We start from the raw sequence: 19,593 nt of genomic DNA, 5'->3' as shown, positions 1-19,593 counted from the left end.
CCACCCTCCTTCCTAAGTGCTGTCACAGGATTGGCTTATTGATTGACCACCCCCCATCGCGTCTAACCAATTGCAAACTGCCTTGTGTACTGGGGAGGTATATTTAAACTGCTGTCATTCTGTCATTCTTGTTTAACCCTGATGAAGACGCGTTGCGTCGAAACGTTGGTGCACTTAGCCTATTAAAAAAGAAACCATTTCACCAGTGACCCGTGTGCTCCAGATCCTTCCTTTCCTATGTTACTAACAATCAATTGTCATTTCTATTAAGATGTGCATAGCACTGACACTTCTTTCTATTGATAACACAAATAATGCTTGACGAATCACGATGCCTTTTTTTATTTTCAGATACCACTCAATAAACAGAAGAAACTTTCAGCACTTGGGGAGCTCTTTGAAGATGAAGACCAGGCCCTGCTGGAAGCTGTGTTGGACATCAAGTACTATTTCCCCAACCCCACTAAACTAACCTTGCTGCTACAACTCTTGGTTTGGGAGGGGAGAGGTAGGGAGGTATTGTAGGGAGGAGTTTTATTTTGTCTGGTGCTAAATAAATAATGTGCTAAATAAAGAACAATGTTGAAATTGAGAAGTTTGGACTTTTTTTTTTTTTTTACAACTGTAATTTTTTTGTTAATAGAGTGTGTAAAGTACCGAAAATGGTACCGTTTTGGGTACCGTACCGAATTCCAGGTACCGGTACCGTACCGGTATCGGTTCAAATGTGAACGGTACCCATCCCTAGTTGTGAACATGAATAACTGTGAATAAAGAACCTGTACCAGCAAGAAGCCTCTGCCTCATGAAATATCAGGAACGCTACATTGGCGTCAGAAGTTTAAAACGGTGAATTACCTCCAGAATCGGCAAAAATGGTTAACAAGTTCCTGAAGAGAGAGAAGCAAAGACTCAAGCGGGAGGCGGGAAGAGAAAGAGCCGGGGCGGACTACCAAGCACCCGAGGAGAAAGAAGACGAGGCCGCTACCACAGAGATCCAGGCGGGGATAGCAGCAGCAAGCCTGGGGTTTGTGATGATAAAATCCGAACTAAACGGCGATATCCCCGTAGCCACGGAAGCTACCCCGCGGCTCAAAGAGGCTAGCAGGCGGGCTAACGAGGCGGCGGAGAGAGCGGAAGAGCCGAGGCCGGTGAGAGTGAAGATCGAGCGGGTTGACAACACCGCTGTAGCAATGGAGGCTGTGCCACGGCCCGGTGAAGCTAGCCGGAGAACCGGAGACAAAGACGAGACACGGGTCGAGGAGACGAAGGACGGCGGGCGGCGAGGAAGAAAGGAAATCACCCCGCCAAAATTCAACGGTAAAGGCGAATGGGAGCCATATTGCACAATGTTCAACGTAGCAGCGGAAATGAATGGCTGGTCGAGGGGAGAGAGAGCCAGTCATCTGGTAATGTCACTCGAGGGTGAAGCTATAACATGTGTAGCAGCAATGGCAGACACCAAAGACTTAGACGTGGTAATGGCGGCCCTGAGGAGGCGTTTCGGACGATGCAAAGAAGAAGGCATTATGGTCGCAGAACTGTGTAACAGGCGTAGACGACCAGGGGAGTCGCTGCGGGCGCTAGCCACAGACATTGAGATCCTCAGCCGGCGTGTATACAGCCGGCTGCCGCCAGAAGCACTGGACGAGCTAGCCCGAAACTACTTCGTCCAGGCTATCGCGCCGCGAGGGCTACGAGAGCAAGTAATGCTGCAACGGCCAAAGACATTAGAAATAGCGCTAGAGCTGGCGTTTGAAAGAGAGACAGTAGAGGGCTGGACCATGAACAGCGAAGAGGGGAGAGCTGTCCCCGTAGTGAGAATGGCAGCGGAAAGCCCGATACAAGAAGAGCCAGCGTGGAAGACGGCTTTGGCAGAACAAGGCAACATGGTGAAAGAACTGTCCGAGTCAGTACAACAACTCAAAGAACAACTGCTCCGCAGAGCGACCCTGCAGCCCAACCCCGCTCGACAGCCCACCCAGCGGAACAACAGCTGGGCTAGAGGGAGCATGATCTGCTGGGGATGTGGGCGTCCCGGTCATCGGGAAGCAGACTGCCGCCGGAGAACGTGGAACCAGGGAAACGGTACGGGGCCCGTCCAGATGGGGCGAGACGGGTCTACGATGCCACAGTCCCCGTAGCCACAGCGTCGCAAGAGGGAGCCCACCGACAGCAACAGAGAGGTGGGGCTCCGCCGTGCCCCGAAGTAGACGACATCGCCGGAGCTGTCAACATGCAGAGCGGGCCGCGCGCGATGAACCGATGCCATGTTCCAGCCTACCTACAAGGGAGATACTGCGCCGCCCTGGTGGACACGGGGTGTACGGCGACGCTGGTGAACGTCAACATGATGCCCGAGGGGATGCGCCTGGAGCAGCCAGCAGCACAGCTGCTAAGAACAGTGTCCGGTGAGTTAATGCCAATGAGGGGGAGGGGACACGTAATGATAACAGTGGGGAGACAGACAGTGGACTTTCCGGTGTGGGTGGTAGAAATGGCGGGGCCTTGCATCCTGGGGGAAGACTACTTAACGATGAACAAATGCACAGTAGACCTAGGAAGAAGCACATTGACATTTGCAGAAGGAACAGTAGTCCAAATGAGCCAACCGCCCACCGTTCCAAGGGAACGGCCTAACGTTAACAACATCACCGTGTACCGCGTCACCGTAGAGCATGAACCCCACCTAGCAGACCCAGCCCCCCCCCAAAACCACGCCCCTAGCCCACCTCCAAACACTTGCCCTCAGCCAATGCAACAGGCAGAGGGAGAGACAGAGAGGTTAGAAATGCTCAGGACAATACACCAACGTCAGAGCGAGGGGTTAGAACCACAACAGAGCGACGAACTGTGGAGAGTACTAGAAGAGTACAAAGACATTTTCGCGATGACGGACGATGAACTAGGCTGCACTCACCTGGTAGAACACCAAATAGACACTGAAGGGGCGCAGCCCATCAGATCATATCCCCGTCGAATTCCAGCAGCAAGAAGAGATATAGCGAACGAAGCTGTAGAAAACATGCTGAGGGCAGGGATCATCGAGCCGTCAGAGAGCCCATGGGCATCGGGAGTAGTGTTGGTAAAAAAGAAAAATAGCGCAAAGATGCGATTTTGCGTAGACTATAGAGGGCTGAACAAAGTGACAAAAAAAGACGCGTACCCGATGCCCGTCATCGAGGAGCTACTAGACATAGTGGGGGAGTCAGCCTGGTTCTCCTCCCTAGACCTCCGCAGTGGGTACTGGCAGGTGCCCCTCTGCGACGATGCCAAGCCAAAGACCGCCTTCCGCACCGAGAGAGGACTGTGGCAGTTTCGAGTACTCAGTTTCGGGCTGTGTAACGCACCCGCAACGTTCGAGCGGTTAATGGAGAAACTGCTGGGGGACATTCCCCAAACAGAATGCGTCATATACTTAGATGACATCTTGACGCACGGGGGCTCGTTTCAGGCAGCGGTGGGAGCATTACGAAAAGTCCTACAGAAAATAGCAGCGGCGGGTCTAAAGCTACACCCAGATAAGTGCCACTTCCTGAAGAAGAGGGTAGAGTTCTTGGGACATGGCATCGGCGAGGGGGGCATCCGCACTCTAGAGGAAAAAACACGGGCAGTCTCAGAATGGCCCACCCCCAGAGACAAAAGTGAACTCGAGAGCTTCGTAGGGTTAGCATCCTACTACAGGAAGTTTGTAAAAGGATTTTCTGACATCGCAGAGCCGCTGTTCCGGCTTAAAGAAAAGAACACAGACTTCGACTGGACAGCAAAATGCCACCTAGCGTTCGAAACCCTCAAGAAAGCGCTGACCAAGACCCCCGTGCTTAGAGCACCAGACCCCGCACTGCCGTTCCTATTAGACACTGATGCCAGCAATGGAGGTATGGGGGCCGTGCTGTCCCAGGCAGGGCCGGAGGGGGAGCAGGTGGTGGGGTATTTCAGTAAGACGTTTGATAAGACAGAAAGAAATTACTGCGTCACACGCCGGGAGCTCCTAGCAGTCGTAGAAGCACTGAGACACTTTAGATACTACCTCCTGGGACAGCCTCAGTTCACCATACGGACCGACCACTCAGCGCTGCAGTGGTTGTGGTCCTTCCGGGAGCCGGAGGGACAGGTGTGCCGCTGGTTAGAGAGAATGGCGGACTATAACTTCACCATAGAGCACAGAGCAGGGAGACACCACGTAAATGCAGATGCCCTGTCACGACGACCCTGCGCGGAAAGGGGGTGTGTGTACTGTGAGAAGAGAGAGGGGAGAGAGAGGGAGCTCCAAGAAGACGCTAGAGTCTGCCCTAACCACACGGGAGATGGGCCAGTGTGCAAGACACTGCGGATGGCAGAAGCAGCAGATTGGAAGGGCCACCAGGAAAACGACAGGGAGCTGTCACCAGTGCTGCAGTGGGTAGAAGCGGGCCAGAAGCCGCAATGGGAGGAGGTGGCGGGGGCCACCGACACAACCAAAGGGCTGTGGGCAGGGTTTGACACCCTGAGATTGAACAGTGGAGTGCTGATGAAGTGCTGGAAAGAGCCAGCAACGGGAGAAAACAAGTGGCGAAAAGTAGTGCCAACGACACTGAGAGATGAGGTGTGCAGGAGTTGCCATGGGACAGTAGGGGCGGGCCACTTTGGGGTGAGCAAAACCCTCCGTCGCATCAGACAAGGCTTTTATTGGGGGAGGATGAGGAGAGACGTACAGGACTTCTGTCGGCGCTGCGACCTCTGCGCGGCGTACAAAGGGCCATTAGACCAGTCTCGCGCCCCGCTCCAACAGCTAGCAGCAGGAGCCCCCATGGAGAGGGTAGGGGTAGACGTGATGGGGCCGTTTCCACGCTCAGAGAGTGGAAATCGATACGTCCTAGTAGCTATGGACTACTTTACAAAATGGCCAGAGGCATACGCGCTGCCCGACCAGGAGGCGGGGACGGTGGTCGACGCACTAGTCACAGGCATGTTCAGTAGGTTCGGAGCACCAGAGACCCTACACAGTGACCAAGGAAGAAACTTCGAGTCACGAGTGTTCGCCACCATGTGCGAGAAACTGAACATTAGAAAGACACGGACCACAGCATTGCACCCCCAGAGCGATGGCCTAGTAGAAAGATTCAATAGGACACTGAAAAAGCAGTTGGCCATCCTCACGGAGGAGCACCAGAGGGACTGGGACACGCACCTGCCTCTCATCCTCATGGCCTACAGATCCGCAACACACGAGTCCACCTCCTGCACACCCGCCCTGCTCATGTTAGGTCGAGAACTGCGGACACCAGCAGAAATGGCGTTCGGCAAGCCACCGGATGCACCGGACGCTCCCCCGGGGAGAGAGTATGCCAGGAGGCTACAAGATCGATTAGAGTCCGCTCACAACTTCGCTCGGACCCAGCTAGAGAAAGCGGGCATGAGACAAAAAAGGAACTATGATGTGAGGGCAAAGGGAAACCATTTCCAGGGGGGGGAGTTGGTATGGGTGTACACACCCCGGAGAAAAAAAGGGCGTAGCCCTAAACTGGACTGTCACTGGACAGGCCCATGCAGGGTGATGGAGAGAATGGGGGAGGTGGTGTACCGGGTGCAGATGCCACTTGGTGGCAAGAAGGTACTCCACAGGGACAGGTTGGCCCCATACCGGGGGGGGTGCACCCTTCCCCCAGATCTCGGCCGCCCAGCGGTTTCACTTAGACAGAGTGAAAGAAGGAATCGGTTTCCACAGAGAGGGGCGTCCGGCCATGACCGGGCGGGCCCCACTCAGAGACTTGAAGCACCAGAGACACTGCAGGTGGGGTCAGGCCCACCGGCAGGTTCACAGAGACTAACACGGCCACGGAGAGAGCCAAGGGCTCCAGGACATTTGAGCAACTTCGAGTTGTACTAAAAAAAAAAAAAAAAAAACAATAAGGAGGAGATGGTGGTTGGAAGTGTTATAATGAAAAGTGGATGATGTGTATGGCATGAGATATTGTGGGGAGGAGACGTGGGAAAAGCCTGAGATGGAAACATAAGATGTGGTTAAAAAACAAAGAACTGTTAAAAAGAAAAAAGATGCTGGGAGTGTTGGTACAGGGGAGGTGTGATGTGGTGTCAACGTGGGCGTTGACCTTATTGTTGGGCGGGGAGTATGTAGCGAATCAGCAGTACACACATAGTGGTGAGCAATGGTAGTGTCTCCACTACAGATAGGAACTGTGTGGGGGAGTGTTATGTGGGGGAGCACTATGCTGTGGGACCACTTCCGGACGGAGACTGAGCATGTGCAGTCAGTCTCCGCGCACTGCCTAGGGGGAAGCTGCTATCTATGAGCATGACAACAGCGGAGAGTTGTGAACATGAATAACTGTGAATAAAGAACCTGTACCAGCAAGAAGCCTCTGCCTCATGAAATATCAGGAACGCTACAATATAGACAGCTCATGTGCATTTAGACATACAGTAAATTAAACTGCACGGCGGCAGTGAATGAAAACATGTGTCTTACCTTATGCTGATAAAACTCCTTAATGTGCTCTGCTCTGTCGCTCTGGAGTGACACTGATGAAATCTTCCATCATGCTTTTCCAGGACGTCTCTGTGAACATGGAGTAGGGTCAGGTCAGGTGAGTCAGCCTCTCCTGGGACATGCTGCTCCTCAGCCAGGTTTTAAGAGAAACTTCTCTCTGAAGAAGCGACGGATATCGGTAGACACAAGCAGAGTTTTATGAGTTTCTCTACTTCTCCAAAGAGAGCTCTGGTTTGTGGATGGAGTTTTGAGAGATCTGAGGCGACATCCTGAACCCTCTTATAACATAAGGCCCATCATCACCACTCCCTCTGAACACGTCTCCCAACATCTGAAGATGAAGTTTCAGTCGGGCTGGGTGGGTCAAACTCCACGGTGTGTCCAGTACTGTACGCAAGCAAAACAAAACACGCTGTCTGTCTGTCTGTCTCTTCACTGTAGTGTAGCCATTTCTAAGAAAGCCATTTCTTTCTTCCTGCTGCAGAGCAGCTGCCACAGGAGGTTCCGCTTCGGCCTCCTCCCCTCCACCTGGTCCACCACCTCTGTTAGCACCAGAGCGCCGGGCCGGCCGGGGCCCCGGCTAGCGGTAGCGGGATAACATCACTGGCGCTGCTATAACTTGCAGTCAGCAGCAGTTGCATTCAGTGGCGGGCGCGTCTGAAAGTTTAGCCCGTTTGCTGCTGCCCGTTGCCGGTGGCGGCTTCGTAAAGAAATCGGAAATTCGACTTTGCTTATCCTTTTTTGACACCATCGTTACAGGCTAGCTGCTCTCTCTCTGACTGCTCTCCTCTGTCACTCCTCATCTAGTCTGGGCACCTTCCACCCCGCTTTTTGTCATGGGGGCGTAAACCCCGGACCCAGAATTAACACCGGATGGCAATGCGCCTAACAACGTCTTTGTTGCCGTTAGCTTGACGCGGTGATGTTACCTAAACTAGAGTCTGATCAAAACAAAGCTAGCGTTACATAAAACAAAACGTTCATGCAATATGGCATCTCCGCCACCACCGCCTGACACACCGGTCAAAACGGTGAAAGAGGATTCTGATACTTGGGTCAAATTGTCAAGTTAACGTGAAAGTTGACGAGCTAGAAACGCTGCCATCCGGTCTAGGGCGGGCTCTAGGCGGGAACCAGTAGGGTGACAAAATCAATTGTGGGCGGGAGCCAGGCTCTTTCTCGCCGAGAAGAGCCTGGTGACGCGAGGTTACTCCTCATCACTCCTCATTCACTGTCAACTTCAAGTGGCCCGCCTTGTTTTTCGACAGCCGACAGGAACAGAACACAGAACAGGAAGTGTCGTGAAACGTGAAACGTAAAATAAGAATAATTTCTTTAAACTTAACTACTTAAGACCCATTATTAGCCACTTACTGAAGTCAAAATATTGTTAGAATGTGAACATAACCAACAAAAATGTAATGAAACTTTTTTTAAATGATTTTTTTTTGTAAACGTGCAATACTTCCAGCATCCACCAGAGGGAGCTGTATCACCCCAAGGACCCCTACTTCCCACGGCCTTGTACACTGACATGCAGGAAGAAATTCTGTCTGAACTCGAGGAAAAAACTGCTGCAGGTGGCCACATAGATGTTGGTGGTGATGCTAGGTGTGTATTGGAGTTATCGAGCATACGTGTACTAAGTTGTATTCGTTTGCATCCATGGTGGTTGTGTGTGTGTGTGTGTGTGTGTGTGTGTGTGTGGCCATGGTAATATAAATGTAATCAGGTAATCTGTGCCCATACCACGCCCTACAATTGTATATGTTATTTTCTCCTTTTTGTATCTACAGATCAGATTCCACAGGTTACAGTGCTAAGTACACTACCTACAGCTTTTTAGATGACGCAACCAAGAAGATTATCATGTCTGATTTAATTCAGGTAAAATTTTTATCTTTTATACTGTAGTGGGAAACATGATTTAGTGTGTATGTACCTAATTGGAACACTGGAATTATAGTTTATTATGGAAAATATATAGGGTCAATGTGTGGCAGGAAAGGTTTTGGGTGTGTGGAGTCTAAAGTTTCCCTTGAGCTTTATCTGTGTGACTCCCCAAACAATGATCTACTGTAATACATGTAATGTCCTTGTGAGAGGAATAGAGAGAATACATGTATAGGATGTTGAAGTTGAATGGGGTCATATAGCATGAATGCTGCTGTGCTAACAGGTGAGTATTGACATTTGGAGAGCCAATGCTGTCGCATATCAATGTTATGCATCACTGTTATGTATAGGATCAACCTACTGACCCTTGCTGACCCTATTGGCCTTTCCTCTGGCGCCACCCTCAGACCAAAATATAAACTTATCAGACTATATCTGAAACTAATAGAGAGCCGCAGGAACGAGTCCGGAAATCATCGATGCTAACAGTCCTGGTTGTTCACTGTTTTTGCCTATGGGAGTTTTGAATGGGTTTTTGGCGCGATGCTTCTAATAATCTCTCTGGGCAACGCTGGCTTAATCAAACGCGAACCAGTGTTTAGTAATATCATCTTCACACACGAGGACCACTTTTATGAGTTTTTTTTTTAAAGCTTTTACGTGCCGTTAAAAGGGCGGCTAGCTAGCAAACGGCTAAATGAGACTACACTGTTGAGTCGATGGGGATATATACACGTCAATAACGTCATCACTCAAAGGACGAACACGGAAATTCTCTTTCCCTCACCTGGTTCAGCCCGTTCAGCCAGGGGCAATCAGTGCACACATCAACAACAGTCCAGGTTGAGTGCTGACGTGACGTGGAAGCCTATGCGACAGTGTGTGTAGTTCTGGATTAGCTTAGCTCAAGCTTTTTACTTCTAGGGCTCGCATGTACGCTACAAAACTCATGAAAGTGGTCCTCATGTGTGAAGATTATCCGACTGAACTCTGGTTCGCGTTTGATTAATCTTGCGTTGCCCAGAGACCGTATTTGAAGCATCGCGGCAAAAACCCATTCAAAAATCCCATAGACAGAAACAGTGAAGAACCAGGAAGTCCGGGACTTCCGCGTTCTGACTACAAAAATATTCTTTCTTTTATGTTTTATGTTTATGTTTATGTTAATTATGTTCTGAATACAAAAATAGATTGCAGAATGAAGCCTTGTGTTTTTGGTGATCCCTAGTACTGTACTGGTATGTTTTTGTTTTATTATACTGTTCTTTTGCCATACATGATACAACAGGTGTCTGAAACAACAAGTTCAAAAGGTAGACAGGGACACGCACATCCAAAGGTTGGCCACACTGGGCCTGGGTGCTGGATCAAAAAGGATACTCACAGTGAAAAAATAATGGTCCGCACACCAAAGGAGCTCCCGTTAGGTTTCTTTATTTAATAATTATGCACACAGCGTGACGTTTCGGGCCACAAGTTCACCAGCGATGGAGAATGTTGGTTTCGGGAGGGGTCTTGATCGTCTGTTGAACTCTGCAGTAGGAGTTGATGTCGTCACCACGGACCGTCACCCATCCATCAGGAAGACAATGAGGGAGTCCTACCCACAACTAAAGCATCAGTTTGATCCTTGGCATGTCGCAAAAGGTGATTTATTTTCTCTCTCTTATCTGTTCCTTTGTGTAATGTGTGAAATAACACACCGGTTTTGCGTATGCAAACTGAAATCATTATTTGTGACGACAGGCTTTTGTGTCATTTGTAAAAAATGGTCTATTGTCTGGGTTATTCTACATGTTCTGCTTCCCCTTTTCCTCTCTTTACATTATGTAGGTGTGAAGAAGAAGGCAACTGCAGCAGCCAAGAAGAAAGATAAATAATAATAATAGTAGAATAATAATAGAAGATAAAAGATAACAGAGATTTGCAGCCATGGATCAAGTCCTTGGGCAATCACTTCTGGTGGTCCTGCAGCTCTTGTGGTGGGGATGAAATGGTGAGGCTTATTTTATTTGTAATTTATTTTATCTTTTGTCATAGACTTTTTCATGCTTGAAACATAAGTCATGTAAATGGGCCAAACTTTACTTCCTGTTGCAGTGTTTGATAAGACACTAGCTGACAGGAAGTAAATGTTACTCCATATAAAAAGGGCTATACAAAATGACATGGTTCTATGGGTGTTCATATTATTTGATGGTAGATAACTTGGTCCTAAACAGGTGATGGCAATCAAATTACAGGTGATTATCATGATGACAATCCTATCCAATGAGCACCAAATTGCATGGTGAAGCATGTCATGAGAAACTTTGAATTCATAGCCACTTACATTTTCAAATTAGCTAACTACACTATTAAAAATGTTTCAAACTACAGGATTTGAGATGCCGGTGGACCTCTATCCTGCTTCATGTCTGTGGCATCCACAGGTGGGAAGAAGATGGGATTGAATACAAGTGTTACCATGGTGACCTCGACGAAGACCAACAGCGAAGGAAGAAATGGCTGGGGAAGGGCAGTGCAGCATACAACGCTCTCAAGGCTATTGTGCTGGATCAAAACCTCTTGAGAGACCTGCCTCAAATGACCTTGTTCAAGCACACTGGTAAGTTGAAATAAGCTTCTCATTAGGACTAGTCATAGTGTGATGCTGTGTTATCGAAATGCAAGGGGATAAATGTCTGAATGCAGAAGAAAGAATTCCCGCACACTCTCCAGTTACTGACAAACTATATTACAATGTTTCGGTCACACAGACCTTCATCAGGTAAAATAACCTGATGAAGGTCTGAGTGACCGAAACGTTGTAATATAGTTTGCCAGTAACTGGATAGTGTGCGGGAATTCTTTCTTCTGCTTATGGACTCTCTCCTCCTCCGACGCACCTATCCATAAGATTGTGAGGGTGTGCATCGACTCTTCTTTCAAGAAAAATGTCTGAATAAAATCTGTTGTTTCAGGACATCTCGAGGTTTTCCACAGTTCTATGTTGAAGTATGCCGAGAAGAGGAGGCACTTCAAATACCCGACCATGCTGGCACGAACCCAACTGAGTATCATTGACCACAACCACAATGTTGGCCGTCAACATGATACTACTCTGTCTGGTAAGCATGAAAGAATAAGCTAGAATATGACAGCACATTGTCTGCAATGCTGTGTGAGAGGCACAAGAAAATCACATTTTCACATAACTGTACATAGTCCTGTTGTACTAACATGCAACTCAATATTATTACTCCCTCAGGAAAAGAGAAATATAATGTATTTCACTCCAGGCAATCAAACCAGGAAGGTCTATGAGCCAACCAACCAGGACTTCAGGAAGGACTTGGTGCAGCGTGTCATTCAACAGGAAGGACTTGGTGCAGCGTGTCATTCAACGGCGACTGGACAGAAAGCCTGGAGATGAGGGGTCCCACATCCATCCTGCAGTCCACCTCCCGGACAATATAGCTCCTACCCCAAAGCCGGACAAAGCTGATGTGGTGGCAAAAATGTGCACACGTTTTCAAAGCTAAAATGTCATATGGACAAACCAAAATGTTGTTTGGTCACAGAGCATTATCACTTCAGTTATAGGTTGTTAGCTAACTGAGTGCTGCTAATACAATTTTGCTTGGTTTATGTATATAATAATTGGATCGTGACTGGTGTATGTATTACTCAAAGTATTTAGTTTTATTTTTTGGTACATGTTTATATTTTTTGCACTTTATCCAAAAACACAATGACATGGAACAATTGGAAACATATATGTGCATTTCTTTTACAAAACAATGCTGAGAAATACTTTCAAGGAAAAGGGAACACTATCGTTTCAAGTGTAACACATACATGTTGAAAATAAACGTTCACAATGTGACTTCAAAAGACCTCAAACAAATCCAGTGATTCCTCAGACTCCTTGAATCCCACATATTGTCCATTTGGTGATGGATATTCCTTGCGGATCCTATCCACCACACATGAGGGAAGAACTCTCCTGATGCCTTTACCAAGCTGTTGTCCATTTAGGGCCCATTCCAGTACCATCCGGTAGCCAATCAGCCTGTACTGACTGAAACAATACAACAACATGTTTATTATGTGCATACTGTAATGTGCTAATCAAGACAATTCATGAACATTTCTCTATGGTTGACTGGTTGATATGGTAGAGTAGGCTATATGATGCTATACACCTTGGCTGTTATTTATGTATGACAGAACTATTCTATTGATGTATTCTGACAGAACAAGAAGTTAAATTATAGGATATAGCCTACACAACTGTAATATTACAGATCAGTAAGGTTATAAAGTAGCATCCTAGTGAATACTTTAGCCACCACTCAAATACAACTGCTAAATAATTACTATTATTAGAGCCATAGCACTTACTTTACTGGGACGCTTCTTCCAGTTGATTTTGGGGACGTTGAAAAACGTCCTCAAGCCGCCAGCATTCAGGATGGCAGGGAAGTCTGGATGGTTGGTGATGCAGGCAGAAGCACATGCGCTGGCGTCCTCTGAGATGAGATCTTGCATCTGTGGCACGACTAGATCCCACTCCCGGCAGCAGTAGCTCTCCAACTCCGTTGGCATCGGCTGGCACTTATGACAAGTGCACCACCATTTTTCATTCACCCTCTCTCTCCTCTCTGCAGCCGCGGGCCCATCTGCGTCTCCTTGCTCAGCCTCCACTTCTCTCTCTCTCTGGCCGTTCGAGGTCGATCTGACGAAGTTCCTCATCGGTGTATTCAGGTTCATAAAGATAACCCCTAGAATCTTCTGTCAACAGCATATCATCATCATCATCGCTCGAATAGTCAGACATGTTTATTAACTTTTTGTAGACAGCCTGCGCTGTCTGAAACACCTGAACACACCGGTAATGGCTTCTGCGGCTGCAGTGCGCGGAGTGATACTAGCCAGAAAATAGTGCCAATAAATAGCGCCGGTCTGATCAACTGCAAGCCTGCGGTTTTATTGTTGAAATGAGATGTCATAACACATGCATGCTTTCTTTAGGAGTCAAACTTGATAACTCCGTGACCCTTGAGTGTCCGTCGGGACTAGTTTTTCTCCACTCAGATCAAGTTGGAGCTCCGCCCACGGGAATCATGGATCAGGAAGTCAGCTCCTCAGACAAGGCAAGGCAAGGTAATGTTGTTTCTTATTAACTTTTATGATTGAAATGTCATATTTATGCCTAGTGGATGAAATTCAACTTGGTTGCTAAAAGGGGTTTAGCAACCAAGTTGAATTTCATCCACTAGGCATAAATATGACATTTCAATCATAAAAGTTCATAAGAAACAACATTACTGGGTCCAAGAAATTTCCAGTAGACTATTGTTGCACCTTGTCTAAAGCCTAAAGAGTAAATGTGGAGTGACACCAGAGGTTTAGTGCAGGTTTAAGCAACCACCACCACCACCACCACCACCACCCGCAGCTGAATCTAACTGACTGTACCTGAATGCAACGTGGGTGTCCTCTGGATGAGAGACATAGAACAGAGAGAGAGAGAGGGAAAAAAGTGTTGGCATTGCCGGAGTTAATGGGGGGGGCAGGTTCCCCCAGTAGTAAAAAATAAAAAATGCTCACCATTTTAAATCTCCATCTGACTGTCTGGCTGAATATGATCATACAATTTATATCCACTTTGACAAGCATCACAGGTATCTCTTTGCTAAAGCTGTGACAGGGGGGCCTCTGACAGGGCCTTGCTGCAGCCGCCCCCTCCTGCAACATACTGAACTTCTCCATTGGTTTGGGGTTTAAAGAGGCGGAGTTCCCAGCATGCTCTGGGGTAGATGTGTTTATTACAGTAATGTGCTTTGGGAGGTTAAAGGACTTCCTGTTCTACATGTGTGATGTTAGTTATCTGCAAGGTTATTGTCAACTAATAGTGCTGTTCTACATGTTATTTACATTGCTTCACAATGTTGAAATGTTGGCACCATGGGTGAGTCGGTTGTGCAGTTCAGTGACGCCCTCTGAGATGTTATTTTGTAGGTGCTGACAGGGTTCTGCACAGCCTCGACTTGGAGCCTTGCCGCCGCCGCCAGCAATACTGTGCATACTTGAACGTTAACTCTGCGCATTGGCTGCAGTACACCTCAAAAACACTAGGTGGCTTGTGGTACACTCATGTCCATTACATATGACGCTATCGTGTTGTTTACCAATAATGTCAGTGGGGGGACATTTTATTGTCCCTCCATTTCAAAACTCATTCCGGTGAGGTGAGCCTGCAGAAGGCTTTGCTAGATGAGGGACGCAATATTTTTTTTCCCATGATGGCGAAGGCTAGGCGAAGGCATGACCCGCCCCTCTCTGCCTCTGATTGGCTGACTGTACTCTGCTGCTCCCACCTTCTTTCCAGGCGAGCCAGAAGTATCTCAAACATGAGCAGCAGGTGCAAAACAATCATTAAATCAACAAGCATGAGATACTTCATTATATGGAACGTTACAATTGCAAACCCTATATCTGAGTTATTTAGGCCTACTACTTAGCCTATTGCACAGACGTGTAATTTTTTCTTGTCATTCCAAATGTATCACATTGTTGCTCTGATTAAGTAGAAGTACAGTTATTTGTGTAAAAAAAAGAGACTGGTAAAGCAGAAGTACTGATTCAACTTAATTACTCAAGTAAAAGGAAAAAAGTACAGGCTCTGAAATGTACTCAAGTATAAAAGTAAAAGGTTTTCTGTGCAAGGCGAATAGAAACTCACATCATATTTTGTTGTACCCTTCCTCCCTCCCTCTGTCCTCCTCCCTCCCTCTCTCTGTCTCCTCCCTCCCTCTGTCCTCCTCCCTCCCTCCCTCTGCCTGTCTCCTCCCTCCCTCCCTCTGTCCTCCTCCCTCCCTCTCTCTGTCTTCCTTCCTCCCTCCCTCCCTCTGTCTCCTCCCTCCCTCCCTCTGTCCTCCTCCCTCCCTCTGTCCTCCTCCCTCCCTCTCTCTGTCTTCCTTCCTCCCTCCCTCCCTCTCTCTGTCTTCCTTCCTCCCTCCCTCCCTCTCTCTGTCTTCCTTCCTCCCTCCCTCTCTCTCTCTGTCTCCTTCCTCCCTCCCTCTGTCTTCTCCCTCCCTCCGTCTTCCTTCCTCCCTCCCTCTGTCCTCCTCCCTCCCTCTCTCTGTCTCCTCCCTCCCTCTGTCCTCCTCCCTCCCTCCCTCTGTCCTCCTCCCTCCCTCCCTCTGTCTGTCTCCTCCCTCCCTCCCTCTCTCTGTCTTCCTCCCTCCCTCCCTCCCTCCCTCTCTCTGTCCTCCTTCCTCCCTCCCTCCCTCTCTCTGTTTCTTTCCTCCCTCTCTCTGTCTCCTTCCTCCCTCCCTCTCTCTCTCTGTCTCCTTCCTCCCTCCCTCTCTCGGTCTCCTTCCTCCCTCCGTCTCTCTGTCTCCTTCCTCGCTCGCTCCCTCTCTCGGTGTGTCTACTTCTCGTCCCTCTTCCCTTGCCTCTCTGCAGGAATCTCCATGCCTATTCCAGTGTTGGGACTGAGAGACCACTCCAAGGTCTTCAAAGATGGCAGCTGTCAGCTGACAGACGACAGCTTTGTGCTGGTTGGCTCCTTTGTGGCTTTCTTCGTCCCCCTCACCATCATGGTGGTCACCTACTTCCTGACCATCAACGCCCTGCAGAACGAAGCCACCCTCTGCTTAGACCAGCTGGTCCCGCGGCCAAAATGGAGCACCACATTCACTTTTGGCTTCTTACCCCAAGCCTCGCTCTCCTCAGAGAAGCTCTTCAGACGCTCGATAAGCCGCGAGGCCGTGGAGAGAGGTGACGGCTCTGGATCGTTGTTTGGCCGGCGCACCATGCAGTCCATCAGCAATGAGCAAAAGGCCTCCAAGGTAGGAGCGATATTGGCAAAATCTATATCGCGATATACTTCTTCATATCAGTCGATACTAGGCCTGTAACGCTTCACAAAATTCATGGTTCAGTACATTTTCAATATAGCAAAAAAGTAGAAAGGCCAGAGAAATGTCCTTGATTTAATTATGTTTTAATATATTTTATTCATTTTATTTGTTTATTTTATTATGTTCACGGTTCAGTTTATTTTTTTATTTCAATTTATGGCAATGTTTTCTTTTTTAATACCTTTTGTCTTTTTCGTCTCAGTTTTAGTTAACCACGATATCCGTGTCGACGACTTGCAGTGAAAGATTTGTTTGGGTTTTCGGTTTGCAATGCGGAGTGAACCAAAAGCCTTGTACCTAAATGGTTTGGTACAAATATGCGTATTGTTACACCCCGTCGGTATGGGAATTATTACCATATTAGTCAATTAGTGTGTTAACCCTACAAAGGCCATGAAAACAACTGCCAAGAACGTCCATTTAAGTCGCAATGGATGTCTGCACCTACAAACATGTCTGAAAAACGAATGTGCCAAGTCTGTTGTTTTCTGCTTGGATGCATTGCACTGACTTAGCACTGTAGAGAAAGGGCGCTGCATCAGTCAGTGACTGATGCTGTAAATAATGTATATTGAAAACATCTGAAATGTATTTAAAGATATTGTCATTGAAGCATGTTATTGGGATATATATTGATATGTATTTCTTGTCCACTCCTACTCCAAGGTCCTTGGGGTGGTGTTCTTCCTCTTTGTGGTCATGTGGTGCCCGTTCTTCATCATCAACGTGCTGATGGTGGTGTGCGACTTGCCAGCCTGCGACCCGGACCTCATGGGAGGGCTGCTGAACATCTTCGTCTGGGTCGGGTACCTCTCCTCTGCTGTCAACCCGCTGGTCTACACGCTTTTCAATAAAACGTACCGGGCGGCGTTCTCACGCTACGTTCGCTGCCAGTACCAGCCAGAGAACAAGCCTCTTCACCTCATCCTGGTTAACACCATCCCCCCACTGGCATACACCTCCACCCAGCTGCCCCTGAGGGATGTGGGGGAATTGCGGAATGGGTCAGCAGCACACTCTAGTGGTGGCGCAAATGACTTCTCTTTACCCAGGGTGGGGACGGACAAGTACCAGCCAGAAAAAAGGCAGGGAGACAAGGACAAAGATGAGAGCTGTGTGTGAGAATAATGTGGTTGATGCTGTGTGATACAAAACCACCGTCTGGTGTAAACCATCCACGTTCAAACAACCCTGTTTCACGACTCAAGGAAGACCAAGTAACGGATCAGATGAGACAGTGAACGTTCAACTTTTGTGGTCGCATCGTACTGTGAGTGAAGTACCGTGAGCGAAGTACTGTGAGCGAAGGGCTCGTGCGAGCCAGGTCGGGTCTCGTGCTGAAGACATAATGCCTCCCAGTGACAACCAGTTACATGAGTTTGAGACACTGGCAAAGAAGGGCACATAAACAGCCAGAGGTACACCACAACTGCTTAATTTAAAACATATTTTTGGCAATAAAAGCTTTGGGGGAAAAAATCGACATGAGTGACCCCTCCTTTCACTTCCTGCTTGGCATGAGTCAAGATAGCCTCGATCTCCCATAATACCCATTGGTGGATCAACAGGGATTGGACTAGTTTCCCTGCCAGCTGTTTGAGGCGGGACATCATAGGAGCCTCATGTGGGGCACCAAGACGTGCGGGGCACCACACCGGGACTCCTCCCATTCAGAGACGTCAGAGGTCAGATAGCTCTCGCACATGTCTTGTGTTGAACACAACAAAACAGAGAGCTGATATCTGTAAAAACAGATGGTAATGTTAGTAGTGTGAGATGCCATACATAAATCTATATTTGTATTTTGTGCGCATATATATATTTAGAACACGGCTCTCTCGAATACTCGATTCTGATTGGTCAATCAACAATATTCACCGGTCATTATTTCTCGACAACCGACCGCTGCTCTGCCACACCTGGATTAATCAGTTGATAAGAGCATTTTGTCTGCAGACACTACTAATTAGGCCAACCAGTTGCAGCTGTGGTGTCTTGTGTGCCAATTACGAATGAAACCGCTTTGTGTTGAAAACGCTATTAAGAAATCTATTTGAATAATTATTTTTGTCAGATTATTGAATAATTTAGTTGTAGGCCGTGTTCTAAGCGGGATAATGTATAGTGAGCCGGTGATTACTGGAAATAATGACCGACAGGTGAATATTAAGCCCTCCGCTGCGCGTCGGGCTAAATCATTCACCTGTCGGTCATTATTTCCACAGTAATCACCGGCTCAGTATACATTATCCCTTACATATATATATATATATATATATATATATATATATATATATATATATATATATATGAATAGGTGTATAATTGTTCAGATTAATACTGTATGTTTTGTCATTTACTACAGAAAATACAATTATGTTTATTTGTTTGCTGATTTACACCATGAAGATACTAAGTGTGTTTAATAAGCAGGAAATTATTAAAGGATTTACGTACAGACCTATCCACCGTTTCATGTGTGTGCTTTCCAAACTGCCGGTGCACTTTGGCACACATTTTCCTAGAGGATTTTCTTCTTCTTCAGAAAAATCTAGTTTGCCAGAGATGTTATGTTATTTTAAATGATGCTACTATGGTTCTACTGTATTCAAGAAAGAAATGTCTGCATGACAGATGAAGGATATATGTGGGATAAATTCATGAAGGTCGACTTCTACAATGCCTGCCACATGGAGAGCAAAAAAACTAAAAAACAAATCAAATCAAGTGGCCATGCTTTTAAGTGGGATAGGGTTAGCAAATTGATCAACATCAATGTGAATAAGAATGGAATGTAAAGAGGACAATTATGCAACAATTACTTTAGGTCAAGATAAAAGTTGCTCATTGATATTTCACCAAAGTGTTGCTTGCATGTCATGGCACACAAGTTCATTCCCAAGATACTAAATAGCCATCCTAGTAAGAAAACCACCTGGGGTTCATTCCATTTCTGTCAAATCTAGAGGATGCAGCAACTACATCACCTAAAATATTTTAAAAAGTAATGCAGTTTGATGCAATTTTATACTAATCATTTTTGGAAGGTGTCACTTTTTCAAATAGTTACTATCTAATTTTGGAACAGAACTCGTATAATGTCAATGACAGCTCAGGGGGCAAATTATATTCATATAATAGTATAAGAATGGACCCTTTATTTTACAGGTACCCTAGTTACATAATATGACCTATTTGTAATTACACATCAACACCAAATGTAATTACACAGTAATTACCAATAGTTATAAATTATGTTCATAAGTAATTACATTGTAACGGATGTGTAAAATG

At 47.1% G+C, this 19,593-nt stretch overlaps 1 protein-coding gene across 1 annotated transcript in view; it reads left to right on the top strand.

Moving 5' to 3' along the window:
* Positions 1-17,421, top strand: part of LOC310777980 (5-hydroxytryptamine receptor 2A-like) — a gene marked incomplete at both ends in the record, with an annotated part of 96,520 nt that extends 79,099 nt beyond the window's left edge. Inside the window, 2 exons of the mRNA XM_083638310.1 lie at positions 15,842-16,227; positions 16,966-17,421. Of these exons, the coding sequence (XP_083494436.1) occupies positions 15,842-16,227; positions 16,966-17,421 (842 nt within the window). The remainder of the gene's footprint in view (positions 1-15,841; positions 16,228-16,965) is intronic.
* Between the last annotated feature and the right edge of the window lie 2,172 nt (positions 17,422-19,593).

Source organism: Poromitra crassiceps (assembly GCF_964638095.1).
Source record: "Poromitra crassiceps genome assembly, chromosome: 6".
Lineage (NCBI taxonomy): Eukaryota > Metazoa > Chordata > Actinopteri > Beryciformes > Melamphaidae > Poromitra > Poromitra crassiceps.
This window is presented reverse-complemented; position numbering and strand designations above follow the sequence as displayed.